The sequence below is a fragment of the Salvia splendens genome, chromosome 7 (genome assembly GCF_004379255.2).
Source record: "Salvia splendens isolate huo1 chromosome 7, SspV2, whole genome shotgun sequence".
Lineage (NCBI taxonomy): Eukaryota > Viridiplantae > Streptophyta > Magnoliopsida > Lamiales > Lamiaceae > Salvia > Salvia splendens.
This window is the reverse complement of record NC_056038.1, coordinates 21,607,507-21,628,815: the sequence shown is the minus strand read 5'-3', so window position 1 is coordinate 21,628,815 and position 21,309 is coordinate 21,607,507. Positions and strand designations below refer to the sequence as shown.

Below are 21,309 nucleotides of genomic sequence, written 5' to 3'. Positions count from 1 at the left end.
CTCATCACTGGAACATTCTGCAAATTTGAGTCCGCCTACGCCACGATCGCCAACGTGTGCAGGGTCGTCAGGTGCGTCGTGGTGCTCGTGACCGGGCATCTTCCATTAACGTTGACATTGCTATACATATTTTTATCATCTTCCATTAATGGCGCCAATTTGTGAAGATATCCAATGTGTACACATCTTCCATTAACGTTGACATTGCTATACAATGTGTACACATATTTTTATCATCTTCCATTAATGGCGCCAATATGTGAAGATATCCGCGCCAAGCTGCACATTTGCAAGGACGACAGAGGGTAGGGGAGTCATTTCATTTGAAAAAGGAGGGCATATTTGTCATCACATGCCTTAATATAATTTTCTTGTATAATGACTAATGCCTACCAAATGATGTATTAAGTCACAAAACATTTCTACCAAACAACATCATAAGTATGATTAGCTATTTAAACTCATGGAAAAAGCCACTATATGGGATCTTAATAAAACCTCAGCAATGCTACCAATCGCAAGAAAAAGGAACCCACCATATCTAGAAAAGGGAGAGGCAAAGGGCTTGTACATGAAGCATCAAAAGATGAAGAATTTAAGGATAATGTATGTAGGAGGTTAAGAGGATGAAGCAATTGATGCTAATGATGAAGATGAAGCAATGGATGCCGAAGATATTGATGAGGATGAACTACTATAAGACTAACTTGGGCTTGATGATTGATGACTACTAAGTATTGCTTATGATGACTTTATGTTTTGTTGAACTAAAGATTTTAATTATTAGACTTTTATATAATTGCTTTGGATCTTATGCTTTATTAATTGTTTTAAGAGTTTTAGATGTTATATTTTTTTATCATTTTCTAATTTTATTGAATTATATATAAATATATAAATATTATTTTATTTATTTAATTAATGACCGCCATATTCCGTCATTCTAATACGCCGTATCCCTGTGGCGGTTTTCGGCAGACCGCCATAAGCCGCCATACTAATTTGACAACATTAGAACTACCAATTGATGACCGTTAGATTTGGATGTCTAATAAGTTAAAATAATGTTTAGTGACTTTTTAGAATTAATTAATTTAATGATATATTAATCATCATATTTTCTATCCATAATTATAATAGTTATTTATCCCCTAAGATCTCTCAAATCTTTTTATATTTTCATCCATAATTATGGTAGTTATTTCTATAGGAATGATATGCTACATACCTTGTGTGAGCTCCTTATGTGAGCACCATTCCCGTTCGACGCATGTTTAGTGTTGTTCGTTTTGATCTATATATTTAGTTTGATTCTAATACATTACAAAATGTTATTGAAATTTTTAATTTCACAAAATTTATAAAAATCAAAGCTCGTTTTGCTCGTTTTCTCTATAATTTCAAATAAATTAATTAAATACAAATCAAGCTTTGATTTTTATGAATTTTGTGAATTTAAAATTTTTAACAATATTTTTAATGTATTAGAATCAAACTAAATATATAAATCAAAACGAACAACGTTAAACGCGCGTCAATCTAGAGTGATAATCACATAAGGTATGTAGCATATTATTCCTCGTCATCTCTATCCATGATAATGTTATTAGATCCTTAAATTTTAATTCTCATAATTTCTTGCTCAATGATATTAATGAATATCTTGATACTATGAAACATATATAGACGTAATATTTCAGATTATTTCGAGAATATTGATTTTCCATCCATCTTCATTGTGTGCACCTAATAATGATAGTTTTATTATACATATGATATGTTGGTAGAATTATACTCCAATAATATATCTATTTTATCATGCATATATGTTGATATTTTCACACACTTGTTTAATACATTCACATTATCAATCAAAGAAGTGTCATATATTGACACTCAATTATCTGCAATGGTATCAATGAATACTTGTATTGATACGTGAATGTATACACACTATTTATTCATACAATCACATCATCAATTGATCAGAATGTGATATGTTAATATTCATTAATGGATATATAGATGTTTGACGCTATTAATACATTCACATTATTGATAAGTGAATTCACATATTTTTAATATGTTCACATTCATATAAACAATTGTATTAATATTCATGACAAGCATCCATGATATCAATACAATTGTTCATGAATGATAATATACTTAATAAATTAATCAAATCCGTCAATTAACTGATCATACCAACTAGTGTTCAAACTTCAACAATTTTGTATTTACGAAGTTAATATGCGTTTTGATTAACAATTTGATCCATTTAACGTTTGTTGAGATTTGATGTGAAATGTATCGACATTGATAACTACCTATCCTATATGGAGTAGCATTTTATAGGACCTTATATAAACTCCATACGTAAAAAAAGACAAATTGTATTTTTGTAATTTTGATTCGTTTTTTAAAAATAGACAATTTTATTTTGGAAAACTTTTCACTATACCACTACTAATTATATGATTCCACTATCCACTAATACATTTTAACTAATTTATTAATTTTTGTTTTACTTTTTATTAGCTTTGCGTTAAAATGTGTAGTTGACCAGCGGGTTGTAGTGTAGTTGGCAGTGCGAAGCTGCGGTGACCTTGAGGTTATAGGTTTAAACCGTGCCACCTGCAGGGAGACTTTTAGCTTTAATTTGCCATAAACTGGTTTTATAGGTTCGATCCGTGCCACTTGCTGGAGAGACTTTTAGCTTTAATTTGCCATAAACCGGTTTGAAACACCTTTGGTAAAAACTATACTCATAGTAATTTATTTTTCACCCGTCCCATAAAATAGATCGTATCCATTTATGAAGCTTGCTCTTCTTCTACTTTGGTAAAAACTATATTCCCTCAATCCCATAGAAATAGATCATAGTAATTTATTTTTCACCCGTCCCATAAAAATAGATCGTATCCATTTATGAACCTTGCTCTTCTTCTATTTTACTTTATCATTTATGGGCCCGCCATCCAATACACAATTTCAACCACTTTTGCTTTTTTTTTTCTTACTTTATCAATCATTCAATCTTAAATGACAAAATCTCTATTTAGAGATTGAGGGAATAGGATAGGGTATTATTTGAATGTTTTCTGGTTTTAAGACATGGTCGTTAAACCCCCTCTCTATAAAAACCCTAATTTGAGTCTCCACATGTGAAAACCCCATTTCACTCTGTTCAATCCAATGACGAAAGTATCCGGCACCGGTGTCTACGATTTCCGGCGACACCGGGTGGCTGAATACCCGGTTTACGGGGAGGCGCCTCCTGTGCCCGAAAAGCCGACTGAATCCAGACCACTATCCAATGTGCCCAGCTCTATTACCCTAAGCGAGATTCAGAGAGACCGTCTCACCAGAATTGCAGCCGAAAATTGGATGAAAACCGCAGATTCAGCCCCAACGAAGCCCTTCAGCCCGGACCTTGCCAAAGAAATTTACTCCACGGAGTTGACCGTTAAAGGTATTTGCCGATGCTTTTCAATATTATCTTACTCTGCTGTGAGTTGTTTATGGCTTGAGGGATCTCTGTTGCTTATTTTAGCCTAGTTGTATGTTTTGGGGCTTATGTGATTCTAGGGTAGGTAAATTCTGTTTACACTTTCTCCCATGGAAATCGAATTTATAGGTAATTCAGTGAATTATTAGAAGTTCCATATTATTGGAGCTGGGTTATAAATTCTAGTTAGTAAATGAAGTAAGGTTCATTTGTTGTTGAGTGATTTTTATCAACTTGTGTTCTTGCTGAGTATAGGGGGGAGAAAGCCAGTGCCGCTGCAGAGGGTAATGATACTGGAAGTGAGCCAGTACTTAGAGAATTACCTATTGCCAAACTTCAATCCAGAGACTGCTTCATTTGAGCATGTGATGTCAATGATACTCATGGTCAATGAGAAGGTATATCGATATATGTGTTTGCAGTTGATTATATTTTTATCTTTCAATTAATTGTTTCCATTTTGATTAACAAATGTTTATCTCGAAGGGAAATAAATTCCTGCCTGTAATATATTTCTTTGATTCCTTCTAGAAGGAAAAAGAGCCTCAATATGATTTCTGCTATAAATGCGTAATATTGATTTTCTTTCTTATGATTTTGATTTTTGATTTATAAATTCCAAGGAGTTTAATTCTGGTAGTTATAGTTATTATGACTGAGCTGAAGGTTTATGTGAATCTAATAAACAAAAATCTGTAATGAATACGCCTTTGGACCAGGATGTAGGGATGGTGTTCCTTAGACTAGGTCGGCTAAGGTCATTTGCTAGAAAGGATGACTTTTCCCTAGTTGAGAAGGCCTTATGGATAAAAAGTAGTTGCAATTACTACTGGAAAGAGATGAGCAAACCCATATAAGTACTACTGTACAAGTAAGAAATTCAATAAAACAAGAGGGTCAGGGTCGTACTGACTTCAACTGTTCATCTGAAGATTTGTGTCTTCAGTGTTGGATGGTTTTATGTCTCCTTTGGATGAGATTTCTGATTTTAGTTGTTTTCACAAGTATTCTGTTCAAGATTGATGATGAATTAAAACTGTTTAGGCAAATTTATTCAAAATTTATATTAGTTTGAAACTGAAGGCGTAGTTTAGCCTCCATCCCATTTTCATGCTGGAACTGTTGACAACGTGATTTTTAAATTGCAGTTCCGGGAGAACGTCGCTGCATGGATATGCTTTTATGACAGGAAGGATATGTTTAAATCATTTCTTGAGAGGGTACTCCGTCTTAAAGAGGTACTATTTCATTTGCACATTCTAATTCTTTTTCAAGTTATCTTCATTGACTTTGTGCTCAATAAAACTTTTTCCCTACAATTTCTTTAAAGAACTTGCTTTTTGGTTCTCGTAAATGTATTTAAAAGAGTGTTGTAAAGTTATGTTTCCTTTATTGTGTTCTGAGCTATTTTTTTTCCAAACTAAATTACCCTTGATGCAAAGCTTTTAATGAGTATCAATGATTGAACCTAGTAAATATTGGTTAAAAAACTGTTTCTTTTGTGGTTATTTCCCCATATATCGTCATGCAATGTTTCACCCTTCATAAGCATTAATGTTCTGAACATTTTCTAGGATCAAAATATCTTTATGTGAGAATTAAATGGAAGTCGATATATGTATCTGGGTCCTGTATACTTGTTTATAAGGCTTCTTCTTTTAGGATTCTTCATTTTTAGTTGTTGGTTATTCTTGTTTTTTTGTTGTTGTTTTGGACTTCGGCTGACAAGTTGTTATTTTACTGCTTGTGTGCTGCCTTTTTTTCATTAGTTCTTAAATCACAAAGTTGACTCTAATACATCTTTCTAGAAGCAAATTGATTCATATTCTCATGTATTACTCCCGTCTTGCAGGGAAGAAGCCTGACTCTTTCAGAAAAGACGAATTATCTACTCTTCATGATCAATGCCTTTCAGGTACTTGTTCATCATGTGCCTGTTTTAAAGTCGTATAATTGTTTTGACTTCCAACTTCAGCTATGTTGCCAGACTTCTAGTTATCTTCTGAACCAAAGTCTCAACTGATTCACCAAGTTTTACGTATTGCCACAGTCTTTATTTATTAATTGCCTACTTTTCCGGTGCAGCTAATTTTAAGTTGCAATGAAGCTAGTATTTTTAATGACTAAATCTTGTTAATTTTCAGTATTTCTGATATAGCAAATTTAGCTTTGAACCCTTGTTCCGGGTGTCCTCTTATGATATCTGCGAATAGTATGACAGTTGATTATTGACCACTTTCTAGGTTTTGGTTGAATTTTAGTTTTACGTACATCTAGAATTCAAGATTTTCCCCTTTTTTCAATTGTTTGTAGTTTTTCTGATTACTATTAGCACTTACTACCTGCTCATACTGTTGTCGTATTTCTACTTGTCTTGTTTCATTTCACTTGTTTTTGGTTTGTGTGATCATATCTAGTAATTAACTTTAGGTCCGGATGGTCTTATGCGAACTTTACTTGAAGAACTGCCTCCAGATGCACAAGTTAGATAGTTATTCAGAAGGATAGTAAGTTAGTCAGAAGGACTTTCCAATGTAGAAGCTCTTCTCAGTTTGTACATGAAATCGGACTATGAATTTGCATGTTGTCTCTGGTTGTCCTTTTCTATTGAAAAAATTTTAGTTAGGGAAGAAGTGACTAGATTTAGATTTGTTGAGCTGATCTCTAATGTCATGTTCTTTTAAGCTTGCCTCAGATTCTTATATAGAGAACTACTTAACATGTGGGTATTATATACTGGCTTCTCGTTGAAGCCGTATTTATGACATTATGGGGATTTACCTTACTCTAGCTTCAGTGTGATGGCTGAACCCAACTTTTAACTTTTATAGAGCTTGGAGGATGAAGTAGTGAGTGAAAGGATTATGCGATTAGCGAGCCTGGAGTGCTGGCATAGCCTATCGTATGGACGTTTTCAGGTTGCATAACCTTACCTTTATACTTAGTAAAAAAGTTTTTTCAGCTTCCCCTGTGTTCTGATATCTTCGGTTACTATTGTTCTCATGGCCATAGATGGAACTTTGCCTTAATGAAAATCTGATAAAAAAGTGGAGAAGAATTGCAAAACGAGCAAGGGATGGAACTAAACAAGGGGGGAATTTTGATCCCACAACCATGTTGGAAGCGAACTTTTTGAGAAATCTCATTGAGGAATTTTTGGAGGTATTAATCAGCACATTTTTTTAAGTTATCTTGTTTTATTATTTCAACCCTTAAGATGACAATGTTCTTTTGTTTTCTCTATTACCAGGTGCTTGATTCTGAGGTTTTCTCTTCCATTTCCAACGAGGAAAATGATCCTGTTGCTCATGGTTCTGAGTATGTGAATGATGCCTGTGTCCTCTATTGTGAAAGGTTTATGGAATTCCTTATTGACCTCTTGAGCCAACTGCCTACCAGGAGGTATAGTATCAACACTTATATGCCAATTCCATTTTTATGACACTAGCACCTAATATTTTTTTAGCAATTTTATTTTCAATTTTTTATGCAACAAAGATCTCATTGGGTTCAGTTATTGCTGTGTATAGAGGGTAGGAGTAGGATTAATCTAATTGTGATGGTTGCTGTAGTCAATAGTACACTACAAATATGTTTGATTATTGCCCAAAAGGACAATAGAGTAGAACACTGAAAATGACATATCTAGCCTCCAACTCCTTTCAAAGACAAAGTAACTTGGGCTTTTCTATTTGTTGTCTTCGTCTACTACCTTCTGAAGTCAGCATATCTTGGAAGTGTGCTAGCCTGAAAACAATGACACCCTATTTTCACTAAAATTGTCTTACTTATGTTTGTTTTTTTGATTTTTTTTACTATGAGAGCTTTACTCAGTTTGTAATATTCTCCAAGGGGGACGAACTCGTGCATCCGTAAATTGCTCTTGGGCATTTAGTATTCACCCCTGTTTATCACTAAATTCTTCTGGTTCCTTTTGAATGATTTCAAGAATGTTAGGATTTCACTTGAATATTGTTTGGCCATGCTGATTATCCTAACAATTTTTTCGATGCAGATTAGTGCGACCTCTTGTTGCTGATGTTGCAGTAGTTGCCAAATGTCATTTAAGTTCTCTGTATAGCCATGAGAAAGGGAAGCTTTTTGGACAGTTGGTTGACTTGCTCCAGTTCTATGAAGGATTTGAGATTAACGATCATCAGGGTAGACAAATGACTGACGATGAGGTGCTTCAAGCTCATTATAAGCGCCTTCAGGCTTTTCAGCTGCTTGCATTTAAAAAAGTTCCGAAGGTATTTACATTATTTATAAAGTTCTTACATTGGCTTCTAGCATCAAGTGGAACTCTTATTATTTACTTTTATTTATCTTATGTCCTGCTATTTTGTCCTTGCAGTTACGAGAACTTGCATTGGCTAACATTGGTGCAATCAACAAGCGTGCTGACCTTGCCAAAAAGCTTTCAGTACTTTCTGCTGAGGAGTTAAGGGATTTAGTATGTGCTAAGGTTTGTTAAGTTGCTAAACATATTTCTGAGGAATACATAAACACAGAAATTGTTGTAAAATCTAATTTGTGAAATGTGGCACCATATAAATTTACTTTAAACTACGTATTATAATACCATTTGAGCTAACACGAGAATCAAAAGGTAGTTTGTGATTGCACAATTAGTTTTGTTGTTCAGGCATCAAGAATGTGTAGTTATGAAGTGATGATGAGCTTATTCACTTGCATGTTTTGCTATGAAGTCATATATAACACGGTGAACAAACATAAATGACTAATTAATGATGTGTGTCAGTTACTAGGTTGACCATTACCCATACTGGTATTCAGTTGGAAACTGTCTTTATCATCTATTGAAATCGAATATCATGATATTTGCAAGTCAGTAAGATGAAGATGCTGTGAACTTTCATTCATTCTTTATTTTCTATTTCTTTATGGTTTATTTAACTGAGCATTACTTTCTATGTATCTGAGTTGTATCATAATTCATAAACTATGTTGCTTTTCATGGATAAATATCCTATTTTGATTTTTGAATTTACACTCAATAGTGTATAGAGTTTAAAACTTTTAAACTGCAAATTAGTTTGTTTTTTTTGGGAAGGGGCCAGATACGTGGCTTTATTGTGATTGTAGTGTTGTATGCTGTTTACTTCAGCACTTGGTTGCCTTAATTGTCAAAGCTTCATGCTGAAATGCGGCATATTCGAATAGTTTATTTTGTGTTCCATTTTGTTCTTAATCAGTAGAGAGTAGTCTTTTTATCATTGAAAAGTAACAAGCTAAACATATGTGATCATAAATAGAAGGGGAAATATGCGTGAATGAATTGCAACCTGAAATTTAATAATGGAAAGAAACACTGGATGATGAAGAAGGAATTCATATATCTGTACCATGTTATACGAAATTAATAACTATGCTTTTGGGATAATATTGCTTCCAGCTAGCTCTCTCAAGGGCCATATCCAAACCCCAGTCGAGGTTTTAGTAATTTCTATGCGTGTGCACTTTTCTTTTTACATGACAAATAATAAAGAGTAAAATGAGTAGAAGTATTGAGAGTTGATTGACAATTATCATGTTGTGCTAATTGTTAAAGTCAAACTTGTTGAGTCTTGGCCTGACAGGATCATACTGATAGAGCACATGCAACCATGACAAAAAGAACTAAAAAGAATGTTCTGCAAATTCAGTTTCTCTTTTCTGCTAGTGTTGGAATTATATCTAATGACATTTCTCTCTGATAAAATGACACTGCAGCTCAAACTGGTATCAAAGGATGATCCTTGGTCAGAAAGAGTTGACTTCCTTATAGAAGTTATGGTTTCATTTTTTGAGAAACAACAGTCACAGAAAGAAGCGATCAATGCTCTTCCACTATACCCCAATGAGCAAATAATGTGGGATGAAAGCCTTGTACCAAGTATCAACTACTCTGGTGAAGGGTGTCTGGCACTTCCAAAGCTAAATTTACAGTTTTTAACACTTCATGATTACCTTCTTAGAAATTTCAACCTCTTCCGCCTTGAATCAACTTATGAAATCAGAGAGGATATTCAAGAAGCTGTGCCACATCTTCTCTCATATACAAATAATGAAGGAGAAACTGCTTTTCGTGGTTGGTCAAGAATGGGAGTGCCGATTAAAGAATTCAGGATAAGAGATGTCAAGCAGCCAAAAATTGGGGAAGTGAAGCCTTCTGCAGTGACAGCTGAAGTTACTTTTAGCTTTTCGAGCTATAAAGCACAAATAAGATCTGAATGGAATTCTCTTAAGGAGCATGATGTCCTTTTTTTACTCTCTATTCGGCATTCTTTTGAGCCTCTGAGTGCCGAAGAGGCAGAAAAGGCAACTGTTCCACAGAAACTTGGTCTTCAGTATGTGCGCGGGTGTGAGATCATTGAAATGCGTGATGAGGAGGGAACTCTCATGAATGATTTCACAGGGAGGGTCAAGCGTGATGAATGGAAGCCTCCCAAAGGAGAACTGAGAACTGTGACTGTTGCACTAGATACTGCACAGTATCATATGGATGTTTGTGACATAGCAGAGAAGGGTGCAGATGATGTCTATAGCACATTTAACATATTGATGAGGCGGAAACCTAAGGAGAACAACTTTAAAGCAATTTTGGAATCCATAAGGGATCTGATGAATGAAACATGTATTGTTCCTGATTGGTTACATGACATATTTTTGGGTTATGGTGATCCTTCTGCTGCCCAATGGATCAATAGGCCAGATCTCCTTGAAAATGCTGATTTCAAAGACACGTTCCTTGATGCTAATCATGTCAAAGATAGCTTTCCGAACTATCAGGTTGTTATCAAACTTACATTATTTTCTTTACCCTATTTTTTCATCACAGTAGTCCTAAAATTCGTATTAATACCTCCCATACTTCGTATTCTCGTGCAGGTTCACTTTGTACATTCAGATGGCACGGACAATTCTGATCCATGTCCTCCATTTCGTATTAAGTTCCCCAAGAATCCTGACGGCGCAGTACATTTTCAACCTGGAAATGCTGCATCTACAACATCCTCAAACAATTCCGATGCTATGGAAGATGATCATTCTGATAAACTGGAACTTGTAGTTGAGTCTTATGTTCCTCCTGATCCAGGACCATATCCCCAAGATCAACCAAAGCTGAACTCTGTCAGATTTACTCCTACCCAGGTCCTTGAAAATAAACCCTGCTAAAGTCTAAAGATAAGCATGAAAATAAACCCTACTAAATATTAACATGAAAATGATAGCAAACTCCTAGGATATGGTAGCTCTTAAATATCCTGCATTATCTCTGATTTTCGATCTGTATCATCTTATGTCTGAGCTTTATGGTACAGGTGTTGAAAAATTTCGTAATTCTTATACTTGAAAGTGTGATAAACTTCGCCAGGTCTTGATTCTTGATATCTCCTAGTTTCTGTGTTGGCATGTAGGTTGGAGCTATCATTTCAGGCATTCAACCTGGTTTAACTATGGTTGTTGGTCCACCTGGTACTGGAAAGACAGATACAGCTGTGCAGATTTTGAATGTTCTATACCACAATTGTCCTTCTCAGAGAACTTTGATAATTACTCATTCAAACCAGGCTTTAAATGATCTTTTTGAAAAGATAATGGAGGTATAGATTGTTTGATGTGTTCATGTTTCTTCGCAACAATGTTTGAGTTAGATCATCTTGTTTATGTCATGCCATTCTAACTTCAACTTGTGTCCATCAATTCAGAGAGATGTCCCAGCCCGATATCTACTTCGACTTGGTCAAGGTGAGCAAGAATTGGCTACTGACCTTGATTTCAGCCGCCAAGGCCGTGTGAATGCCATGCTCGTTCGGCGGTTGGAACTCCTTAGTGAAGTGGAGCGCCTGGCGAGGTCTCTGCAACTGCCTGAAGATGTAGCTTATACTTGTGAAACAGCTGGTTTTTTCTGGTTGCTTCATGTGTATTCGCGCTGGGAACTCTTTTTGGCTGCTTGTGCTGACAATAAGGATAAGCCAACGTTTATTCAAGACCGTTTTCCTTTCAAGGAGTTCTTTATTGACACTCCAAATCCAATTTTCTCGGGCCAGTCTTTTGAGAAAGATATGCGGGCTGCTAAGGGTTGCTTCCGTCACCTGAAAACTATGTTTCAGGAGCTTGAAGAGTGCCGGGCATTTGAGTTACTGAAGTCAACAGTTGATAGATCAAATTATCTTATGACCAAGCAAGCAAAAATAGTAGCCATGACATGCACCCATGCAGCTCTTAAAAGGAAAGATTTTCTGAATTTGGGCTTTAAATATGATAACTTGCTAATGGAAGAAAGTGCTCAAATTTTGGAAATAGAGACTTTCATCCCAATGTTGCTCCAAAGGCAGGAAGACGGTTATGCTCGTCTTAAACGCTGTATATTGATTGGTGACCATCACCAGCTACCCCCTGTCGTGAAAAATATGGCTTTTCAGAAGTACAGCCATATGGATCAAAGTCTTTTCACAAGATTTGTCCGTCTGGGAATTCCCTACATTGAGCTCAACGCCCAGGGAAGAGCTAGACCTAGTTTAGCTCAACTTTACAATTGGAGATATAAAGATCTTGGAGATCTTCCATATGTGAGAGAGAATCATATCTTCCGCAGGGCGAATGCTGGATTCTCCTTTGACTATCAGTTGGTGGACGTTCCTGATTACCATGGGAGAGGTGAGTCTGCTCCTTCTCCCTGGTTCTATCAAAATGAAGGAGAGGCAGAGTATGTTGTTAGTGTGTATATATACATGCGTTTGCTTGGGTATCCAGCCAACAAGATATCCATACTGACAACATACAATGGTCAGAAACTTTTAATTCGTGACGTGATCAGCCGTAGATGTGTCCCATACGACTTCATTGGTCCACCCCACAAGGTTACTTATGTTCTTACCTTGATAGACTATGCTTGCAATTGCAAATACTGTTCATGAATTGTAATCTGTTGCAAGTGGAAAGTAAGATGTGAACGTTCTTTGTGTGCGGCTCTGAATGCTGTATTTCAGGAGCAACAGTATTGTGAATTCTAGTTTACATAAGGTTCTTCGTGTGCGTCTCAGAATGTATTTGTGCTTCAATGTGGATGCTACATGCTCAATTTAAAATAACTTCATAAAGTTTTTACACATTTCTGCCTGTTGCGCTTCCCACTATTGCAGAGTTTTGCTAGTTATAGTGATATAATTTTGATCGAGATCCTGGTCAAATGTCTGTTGTTATGCATTATAGTTCTCATCACTTAAGTTCCAGGCCTGCTGGGTAAGCTCCTTTTGCTTACAGTTTCAGGTTTAGACTTTTGATCAGATACTGTCACATTCTTGGAGCTCTCACCTGACCTTATAAAAGCCAGTAAAACAGTAGGATTGGATCATTTCATTTTATTTGTAAGGAGAGTATGTAGGAACAGATAGTTGTTGATTATAGCGTACTAGTTTTAAAGAGGCTTACTGTAAGATAATTTATCTGAGTTTTTTCCAGAATGCAGTAATAATGGTCCATAGTTGTGCTTCTTACCATTTATTTCATCTCACAGTCCAACTCTTGTTATATGTCACACGTTCATTGCTTACTTTCATGTTTCCAACTGTAGGTAACAACTGTTGACAAGTTTCAAGGGCAGCAGAATGATTTTGTCTTACTATCTCTCGTGCGCACTCGTTTTGTGGGTCACCTTCGTGATGTAAGAAGATTGATAGTGGCAATGTCTCGTGCAAGATTGGGACTTTATGTTTTCTGCCGCCGTTCTCTTTTCGAACAGTGTTATGAGCTCCAACCAACATTTCAACTTCTGCTTCAGAGGCCTGACCATCTTGGTCTGAATTTACAAGAGTTTACAGCATTTACAGATCGTCATGTTGATGACACAGGATCTGTCCAACTTATTAGCGGACCGGATGAGATGGCTGACTTGGTGAATTACAGGATGCACGAGGTCTACCAGGTATTCCCATACTTAGCTAAGGTCTTATGGCAGACTGGTATCCCCGGTCTTAATTGCTTCTTTTCCCTTTTCTTCATTGACGACCATTGTTTAATCATGTGTTATATCCTTTCAAATGGTTTAACCTTCTACTGCCTCAATACCTTCTTGAAAGTCCTAGGAATATGGTTATTGAGATATTAATTATATTATGTCATTATTTCTTGTTCTTCAGTTTAGGTGGTCCAGATAAGGCTGCATTTATGTGCCTTGCTATAGCTTCTACGTTGTTACATTTGTTACATTGTGCTTGCTTGTTTTCCCTAGGCACTTGTAAAACTCAACCCAACATAATAGAACCTCAATAAAACTGTGCTGTTTTCATGCTTGATGGCCCCGGCCACTGCCCCTATTTTTCAGCATGTCGAACTATAGCTGGTTATACGAGTACCAGTGAAATTCAGATACTAACTCTTTCCTCCTCTTGTTTGCACCAGTCACGGGTTGCGAGCTATCATTTGAATGAGTCTTGGTCTGAACATGATAATTCCGTAGAAAATAGCACGGCAAATCCAAACACCTCTACTGGTACAGATGATGTTGAGATGAATGGTGATGACGTAGAAATGCAGGCTACAGTGAATGTTGATGTCACGGATATGCCAACCGACGACGGTAAGCCAAATGATTCAACCTGAACAGGCTTTTCTCCAAAAGAGGATAATCCGTCCAATCGCAGAATGACACACTATAATAGACCCCGACAGACACTCGGAGATTTGAAAGTTGAAACCATGGAAAGTTAAACCATGGTTCCAAGAATGTGCCTTCACCCTCAAATTTCCTCTACCGTCTTGAGCGCCATATCATGCTAACGACTACTTTGAATCAAGGTTTGTATGACAATTTTATGGAATCGGCTGCTAATATTTAAATAGTTGAAATTTTTTATTTTCTACTCGGATTTTGGTAAAAAAGTCATACCATTTTGATATGTAATCAATGTCACAACTATTTGTATGATTGTATCTGCTGACTATCTCTAGAGAAAGAAGTGAAAGATTAACAAATTTTACTTGAAAGCTTTATTTTGAGTTTACAAGATTCTAGTGTAATTCGTAATTAAGAACACGGGGATCCTGTGGTGTGTTATTGACTCGTTCCCAGATCATAAGATGATTTCCTACATAGTTGATATTAAGGTGAACTACAAAAATTGTTTTTGAACTAGAGGTTTTATTTTACTAGCAGTCCATAGATTTTAAAAATATTATCCACAATCCCTGGATTTTGCTATAATCATTTGAGCTATTTTTTTACGTGATTTTTGGGTGAAATTACACTCTAAATCAATTTCATAGATGGAGGATAATTTTATCCATTTATAAAAATGAGATAGTACTACGTATGATGTTTTCTCTCTCTACTATTGGGTTTGATATTTTTCACTTCACTTTTACAATTACTTTATATCAAATCTTCTTTTGCTCTTTTTCTCTTAAAAATAAAAAATGCTAGTATGACATCATTAAATATATTAATTATAGAAATTAAAATTATAAATTTAATAATCAAAATGACTTTTAGCTAACTTTAAAATTTTTATTATGATTCGAATGTTTTTTTAAATTATATATTTAAACTTGTTTGGAGATACTATAAAATGCATTTCCTAGTCTCCAACTATAGTATCGAAACTTGTTATTCATCCTAGCTTTCCGATCAGCCCAAGGCCTTATCAAATAAAGATGCTAATATTACCACCAAGAATTGAAGAAACATATTCCCTAAGAATTGAAGAAATGTAATCCCTCTATTTCAAGAAAGATGATCTTTTCCTTGAGAGCCACCAAATTTTATGTAAATTAATTTTATTTGGTGAGTGGAAAGAGAGTGAATAAAGTAGAGATAAGTGTGTTTCTATTTTTGTAATCAGTCATCATAGTTAGGACAAATTACAAAGGAAAGTGGGGTCATCTTCAGTTGGACGGAGGAAGTAGTATTTAGCAAGATTGTTGACTAGTTCTCGATATAATGTACTCCCTCCGTCTCATTCAAGATGTTCATCTTTCCTTTTTAGTTTATTTTAGTCAAGATGTTCACTTTCTATATTTGGAAATATATCTCTCTCCTCATTATAATATTCAACTACTTTTTTCTCTCTACTTAGTCCACCTAAGAACTTTTCCTAAAATCATGTACCACTCAAGAATATAGACATTTTGAGTGGGACATTCTTGAGTGGCACGGTGGAAGTAGTTGACTACGCCATAAAATTTGTATTGGTCGAAAACTTCGCTAAAAAATACGATTTCCAACTTATTCTTTTAGAACGACCTCCATCTATAATGAACACTCTGATTTTACACCTCAACGTTGATTTTTATTTTAGCCAATGATATTTCCTTGGAAAAGTAGAAATGTCGAGATTTTGCAAACTCCATAAGATTGTGAAATTTCTAGCCAATATGCTTAATGCCAAGAACATAATTACATGAATATACACATAGGTAAGAAAAAAAAAATCCCAAATTCATCAAACTATGCTGGACTTTTAATCACTACAAATAATACAAGATCATGTTTTTCCATCATATCCCACTTCCTCCCAACTTGAAATATGCATACAAAAAACACTACATCTTTGAATGTAATTTGAATCAATCACAATATATCAACAATAAAAATGATCAACAAGCCAAAAAATACTACAAAGCATGCATTTCTTCTCAAAAGTAACTAGACTGCGGCTGCAACAGCTGCAGCTGTGCCAAAACCTTGGCCACCGCCGGCGCGAGCATCGGATCACCATTCTGCGCCACCTCAATCAACACATTCTCCGCGGATTCGCCAAACTCATCTCTATGACTCTCCACTCTAAAAATCCTCTCCAGCATCCACAAGGCCTTCTCTTGAGCCTTGAAGCTCCCACATCCCGCAACTCTGATGATCGGATGCACCACCGATTCCTCCACCAGATGCCTGCACCCGCTCTCCCATATCTCGTCTCTAAGAAGCGTCAACAAGCAGCCTAACACAGTCTCATCCGCGCCTCTCTCCTCGCCTTGGAGAATCTGTACCAATGGAGTGATCGTCCCTGCTTTGATCAAGCAGAAGGTGCCTTTAATCGTGCAGTGTCGGTCATGGACTTTGCAGAATGAATTGGACGAGGGAGGCACGCAGAGCCACTTGAGTTTTCTTGATTTGGTCATGTTTGTTGTGTTTTGTGATAGTTGGGCTAAACTGAGTGCTGCCTTGGATTTGGCACATTGTGAGGTGCTTGTGAGTAGCTTGATGAGGAGAGGGAATATGCCGTGTTCAGCCGCGTAGTGCTGCATCTTTTTGTCGTTTGGATTCGTGAAACGGATCAGGAAGGAAGCTATGCTCTCAGATAGCATGATGGATGATGGTGTTGAAGTGGTGGTTGAGGCCAAGAAAGGAAGTATGTTGGCTTGTTTGAAGATCTCAGTGACTCGGTTTTCATTGACTGGTAGATTTGCGAGGATTCCTAGGGCTGCAGTCTTCTCACAATCTGATTTTGTTGTGAGCACTATGTTTGCAATGGTGTGGATATGGGATTGGTCTAGCTCCAGTGTGAGCTCTTGTGTGTATTTGGAAAGCGCGTGGATGAGCTTGACGGCGCCATTCCTGATCCGGGCGTCCCTCTCCGGGAAGCAGTTGGGTGTGAGGCTATGTTGTTTAGTGCATCCAAAAGATGGGTTTGGATGACGGGGTTGGAGAGGTTGAGGAGCGACAGCATCTGCTGCGCAACGTCGTGCTTGACTAGTATGGTCGACGCCGGCTCTCTCAGTGTCATCAAGACTGATGTAACTGAGAAGAGTAGCTGCAGGAGGGACGCCACCATCCCAGAGTCGATCAGCCTTTGGATGTTCGACTTTAGGTTGGATATGCTCTCTAGGGCGTTCAAGGCGGACAGCTTCGCCTCTAGGTTTCCTTCCTTGAACATGCTCACCAGGGGCTCGATCGCCCCTTGTTCCCCTAATGCGGTTTTGTTTTGGTCTCCAATCTCGACACCGCACTTGCCATCAGAACCTTGCTCAAATGGAAATTAATTACCCTCCTATTAGAAACAAACAACAACATCTTGATATAGAAAAGATAAGGAGATTACCTTGTTTTACATCAATGGCTTGAAATAACCAGCTTCAGCCATGTGAAGAGAGAGCATGTTGAGTGTTGGTTGACATAATATTTAGCAGCATTCTTGCATGATGGGAAGCTTCTTCATCATCTAAATTTGAGATTGCTACCAACATCACTTTGCAACCTTGTATTCTCCCGATTCTTCGGATGACTCCTGCATCGTCATCGCAGAAGCCCGACCGCCTCCTTCTGCTCCTCCGCGTCTCGTGCCAATGATTTCACCAACGCAGACAAGAATTGTGAATCTTTCATCTTTTCCTGCACACTATGTTGCTTAAATTAAAAGAAGAGAAAATAAATGGTGGAATTTAACTAAAAGTAGAGTACCTTGTGGTGGTGATTGTGTTGAGCAATATATCTCAACATTCGAATGATGATCAATCGGTCGTTCCCCTTGCACGAAGCCAATCGACAAACAAGATCCGCACCACGTCTTCATCCAAAATCATCTCATTTGAAATCATCCCATCTCTCAAGAATCCATCCAAAACAAACAGAGCATTCTTGAATCCCTCTTCTCTCCCATACTTTAATTCCAAAATGGCTTCATCAACCCTCAAGTCTCTCGTCTCCTCCTCTGTTTCCTCCCCTGTCTCCACGGCCTCGTTGGCAAACTCCCACGAGCTCGACTCAAAACGCACGTTCATCATCTCCCGGCAGAGCGCCTCGACCTTGTCATTGTTCGACAGTGAGCCCCAACGATCTCCCGAGATTCTGTATGAGGCTCTCGATGTTCTTGGGAGTGCCCTCACACGATCATAGTCTCTCTCCAACGAGGCGATCGCCTTCTCCAAGGCCGGCACCTCTGCTGCCTCCACGCAGCCTCTGATCTCGCTCAAAATCGGACTCAGCTTGCCGATGAACTCTGCAATCACCTCTGTTTGAATCGATGACCATGATCTCGACTCGAATCCATCGGAGTAGTGAGAAAGAGAAATAGAAAAATAGTAGTAAGACTTGGTTTCAACCCAACTCCTGTATTTATTATACTCGTTGTTTGTTATGTAATTTCCAGTTGTTGAGAGAGAAGAAATAGAAAGAATTGGAGTTTTATGGTCTGTATGGTTGCAAAGTAAGCATCTTATATGTCATTTTCAGTTGGAAAATATTGATTATTTGTTGGTGAAAGTGATTAATTGTTGTATTTTGTTTGTGTGAATATGGAAGCTTTGTTTAGAAGACTAAGTCAACTTCCACCAAGGCAAAACACACACACATCTTTCTTTGGTCAAAGTAATAGATATTTTTCTTTTTTAAGTGCCCTAAATACAAGGACACTATGTTCTAGATGTATTCCTCAGCTATTTATATAATATGCCATAGTTTTCTTCTTTGTTTGTTTAATAAAAAAAATGAAACTTACTTTTATTTTAGTGCAAGAAAAATAATTACCACTATCTTATTGTAACACCCGTACCTTTAAGTACGAACCCAATTTATGTAACGAAATAATTGATAAAATTATTTCGAAATACTATGCTTCTCGATAAATGTGATTTGGAAAATCGTATGGTTTTATGTGTTTAATGTGAAAAGGAGCATGCTTATTATATTTAATTATGAACGTTGGGAGACACGTTGAAGGACTCGTTGAAAGAATGACGACGAAATTGCTAATTTTTGTAGCAAGACGAATGAAATACGTGGAGATGGATATTTTTTCTTATGGAAGACGACGTACGTAAATCGAGGAATGGTTGAAGGGATTATATTTGGAACAACACCAAATATAAGTTGTGCCGTTAAACGTACTTAATTTTTGTTCGGGAAGGATGAGTTAACAAAATTTAATAAAGACCCGTGAATTTGAATTATCGAAGGAAAATACGAAAATATAAAGTATGAATTTATTTTAGGCTTTTCAAATTTAATTAGAGTCCAATTATCTACAAATAGCTTGGACCCTAATTATTTTAAATCCACTAAATAATAGTAGCAACACCAGCTTGGGCTTAAAACACTTGAGCCCAACAACATGTAATTAATTTAAGTGGAGCCCAATATCTCTCCAAGAAAATGGGGTAAGCTCAAGAACTCTTCTTCTTCCTTTTTCCCCCTAGCCGACGCCTTCTCCTCTTCAAGGAGGAGACCCTCCAAATTTCCACCTCTCCACATTCTATCTACCTCCATCAATACCTACAAACAAAGAGTCACCACCACTCATTCATTTACCTCTTTCCCAACTTTTCACAACTTGCAAAAAAAAAAAGAAGAAAGGTTTGAGAGAGAGCCGAGAGAGAAATGAAGGGAAGAGGAGGAGGATTCTTTTCACCATTTTTTGTTCACTCACCACCAAAACCAACCAAGTTGAAGGTATATTTCTCCCCTATCCTAAAGCATGAATTGTTGTATGTATATATATTTGTCATCATTCCATAACTCTTCCATAATCACTCAACCAACTCAACTTGTAAAACAAATCAAACGATCGCCGTACGTAACCGAAGGTCTCAAAGAACTTAACTTTTTAATGAGAGTGTTTGTTGCGGGTTGAATCGGGGTCGTTCGGGGTGGTTTCGGAGAAGGGAAAGCCGCTGCCGGCGACGGGCAACGGCGGACAGCCGCGCTCGACGTTCCCCGGTGCGGACAGCGGCTCCCGGCGCGACGGCAGTAGCTCCCCTTCCCGTGACAGCAGCGGCGGCGTCGTGGCAGCAGCAGCGTCACGGTGACGGCGATGACTCCAGCTCCTGGCGACTTCGGCAGCGACGGCGGGCGACTTCAGCAGCGACGGCGGGCGACTTCAGCGGCGGTGTCGTCGCTTTCACGGCAGGGACGGCTGCTGTGTGAACTGTCGAGAGAGAGGTAGAGAGAGAGGGTGGTGGGAAAGAAGATAGAAAAGTTGGGCCACTTTTGGTTTTTGTGGAATTGGGCCTTTGTGTAAATTTTTTTTTTTAAGTTGGGGCCTTATTAATTAAAAGTGGAAGTTTAGTTAAAATTTGGGCCTCTTTAATTTAAGCTTTGGGGTTCCTAAAATTTTTAATTGGAGGAATAAGGTGGGCTAAGTAATTAAATCTTTTGGAGCCGTCAATTAAAATTAAATCGCGGGAATTTATTTAATTAAATCCCGGAACGTTTTGAAGAATGAATAATTTTACCCTAAGCATGAAATAATATGTTTTCAACGTTAGATAGTTACGATAATTAAAGTATACGCTTAAATAAAGTTTTTTTTGAAATTATTTCCGACGTCATGGAAAATACGAGGAGCCAACGGAGGAAAGAACGAGCGTAAGCGGCCGACAGGCACCGCACGCGACGCCTTGGGCGGCCGCCGAATAACCAAAAATGCACGAAAACCGAGAAAAAGAATTTAAAAGATTTTAATTAGAGTGCATGCATTCTAAATACCTTTGTTACTGAGAATTGATGTGAACTTTATGTATTTTTCGAAAAGGTGGTTCGCACGCACGCTAAAAGTCGGAACGAGGACCTATTTACGGAAATCCTAAGCTTTTGAGGTGGGCTTTATTACTTAAACTTCTTTATTTGCAATGATATGTATATGGTGAGATAATGGTGGTTTAAATGTTATGTCATGCCGTATTTTATGTTTTGAATTGCCTATCTGATTGTCTACTAGAATAATGTTCTACTAGACTTTGATGGTTAACGAATTCGGGTCTAACTAGGGCCTAAGCCCTACTTAGGCTAGTGCACTGATGGGGATCGTGAGCCGTCCTCTCGGTCGGCCGGTCCAGTGATCGAGTTTGTGGCCACATTCTCG

General features: G+C 37.3%; 1 protein-coding gene and 1 pseudogene across 1 annotated transcript; one reads left to right on the top strand and one right to left on the bottom strand.

The window, feature by feature from the left end:
• The first annotated feature begins 3,101 nt into the window (after window positions 1-3,101).
• Window positions 3,102-14,509, top strand: LOC121741198 (RNA helicase aquarius-like). The gene is made up of 15 exons (XM_042133895.1): window positions 3,102-3,475; window positions 3,767-3,909; window positions 4,660-4,749; window positions 5,364-5,426; window positions 6,343-6,429; window positions 6,524-6,673; window positions 6,762-6,913; window positions 7,527-7,761; window positions 7,866-7,976; window positions 9,245-10,303; window positions 10,403-10,666; window positions 10,933-11,118; window positions 11,224-12,378; window positions 13,092-13,442; window positions 13,919-14,509. The coding sequence occupies exons 1-15, from the start codon at window positions 3,199-3,201 to the stop codon at window positions 14,117-14,119; spliced, it is 4,524 nt and encodes a 1,507-aa protein (XP_041989829.1). The 5' UTR covers window positions 3,102-3,198; the 3' UTR covers window positions 14,120-14,509.
• A 1,444-nt stretch (window positions 14,510-15,953) lies between these two features.
• LOC121810562 lies at window positions 15,954-19,749 on the bottom strand (annotated as a pseudogene).
• Window positions 19,750-21,309: the final 1,560 nt, after the last annotated feature.

What these genes read in the sequence shown, in the direction of transcription:
- LOC121741198 (XM_042133895.1), top strand. Translation starts at nt 3,199, where the DNA reads ATGACGAAAGTATCCGGCACCGGTGTCTACGATTTCCGGCGACACCGG. An exon ending in CACGGAGTTGACCGTTAAAG is followed by an intron (nt 3,476 to 3,766) that starts GTATTTGCCGAT and finishes TGCTGAGTATAG; the next exon opens with GGGGGAGAAAGCCAGTGCCG. An exon ending in ATAGCTTTCCGAACTATCAG is followed by an intron (nt 10,304 to 10,402) that starts GTTGTTATCAAA and finishes ATTCTCGTGCAG; the next exon opens with GTTCACTTTGTACATTCAGA.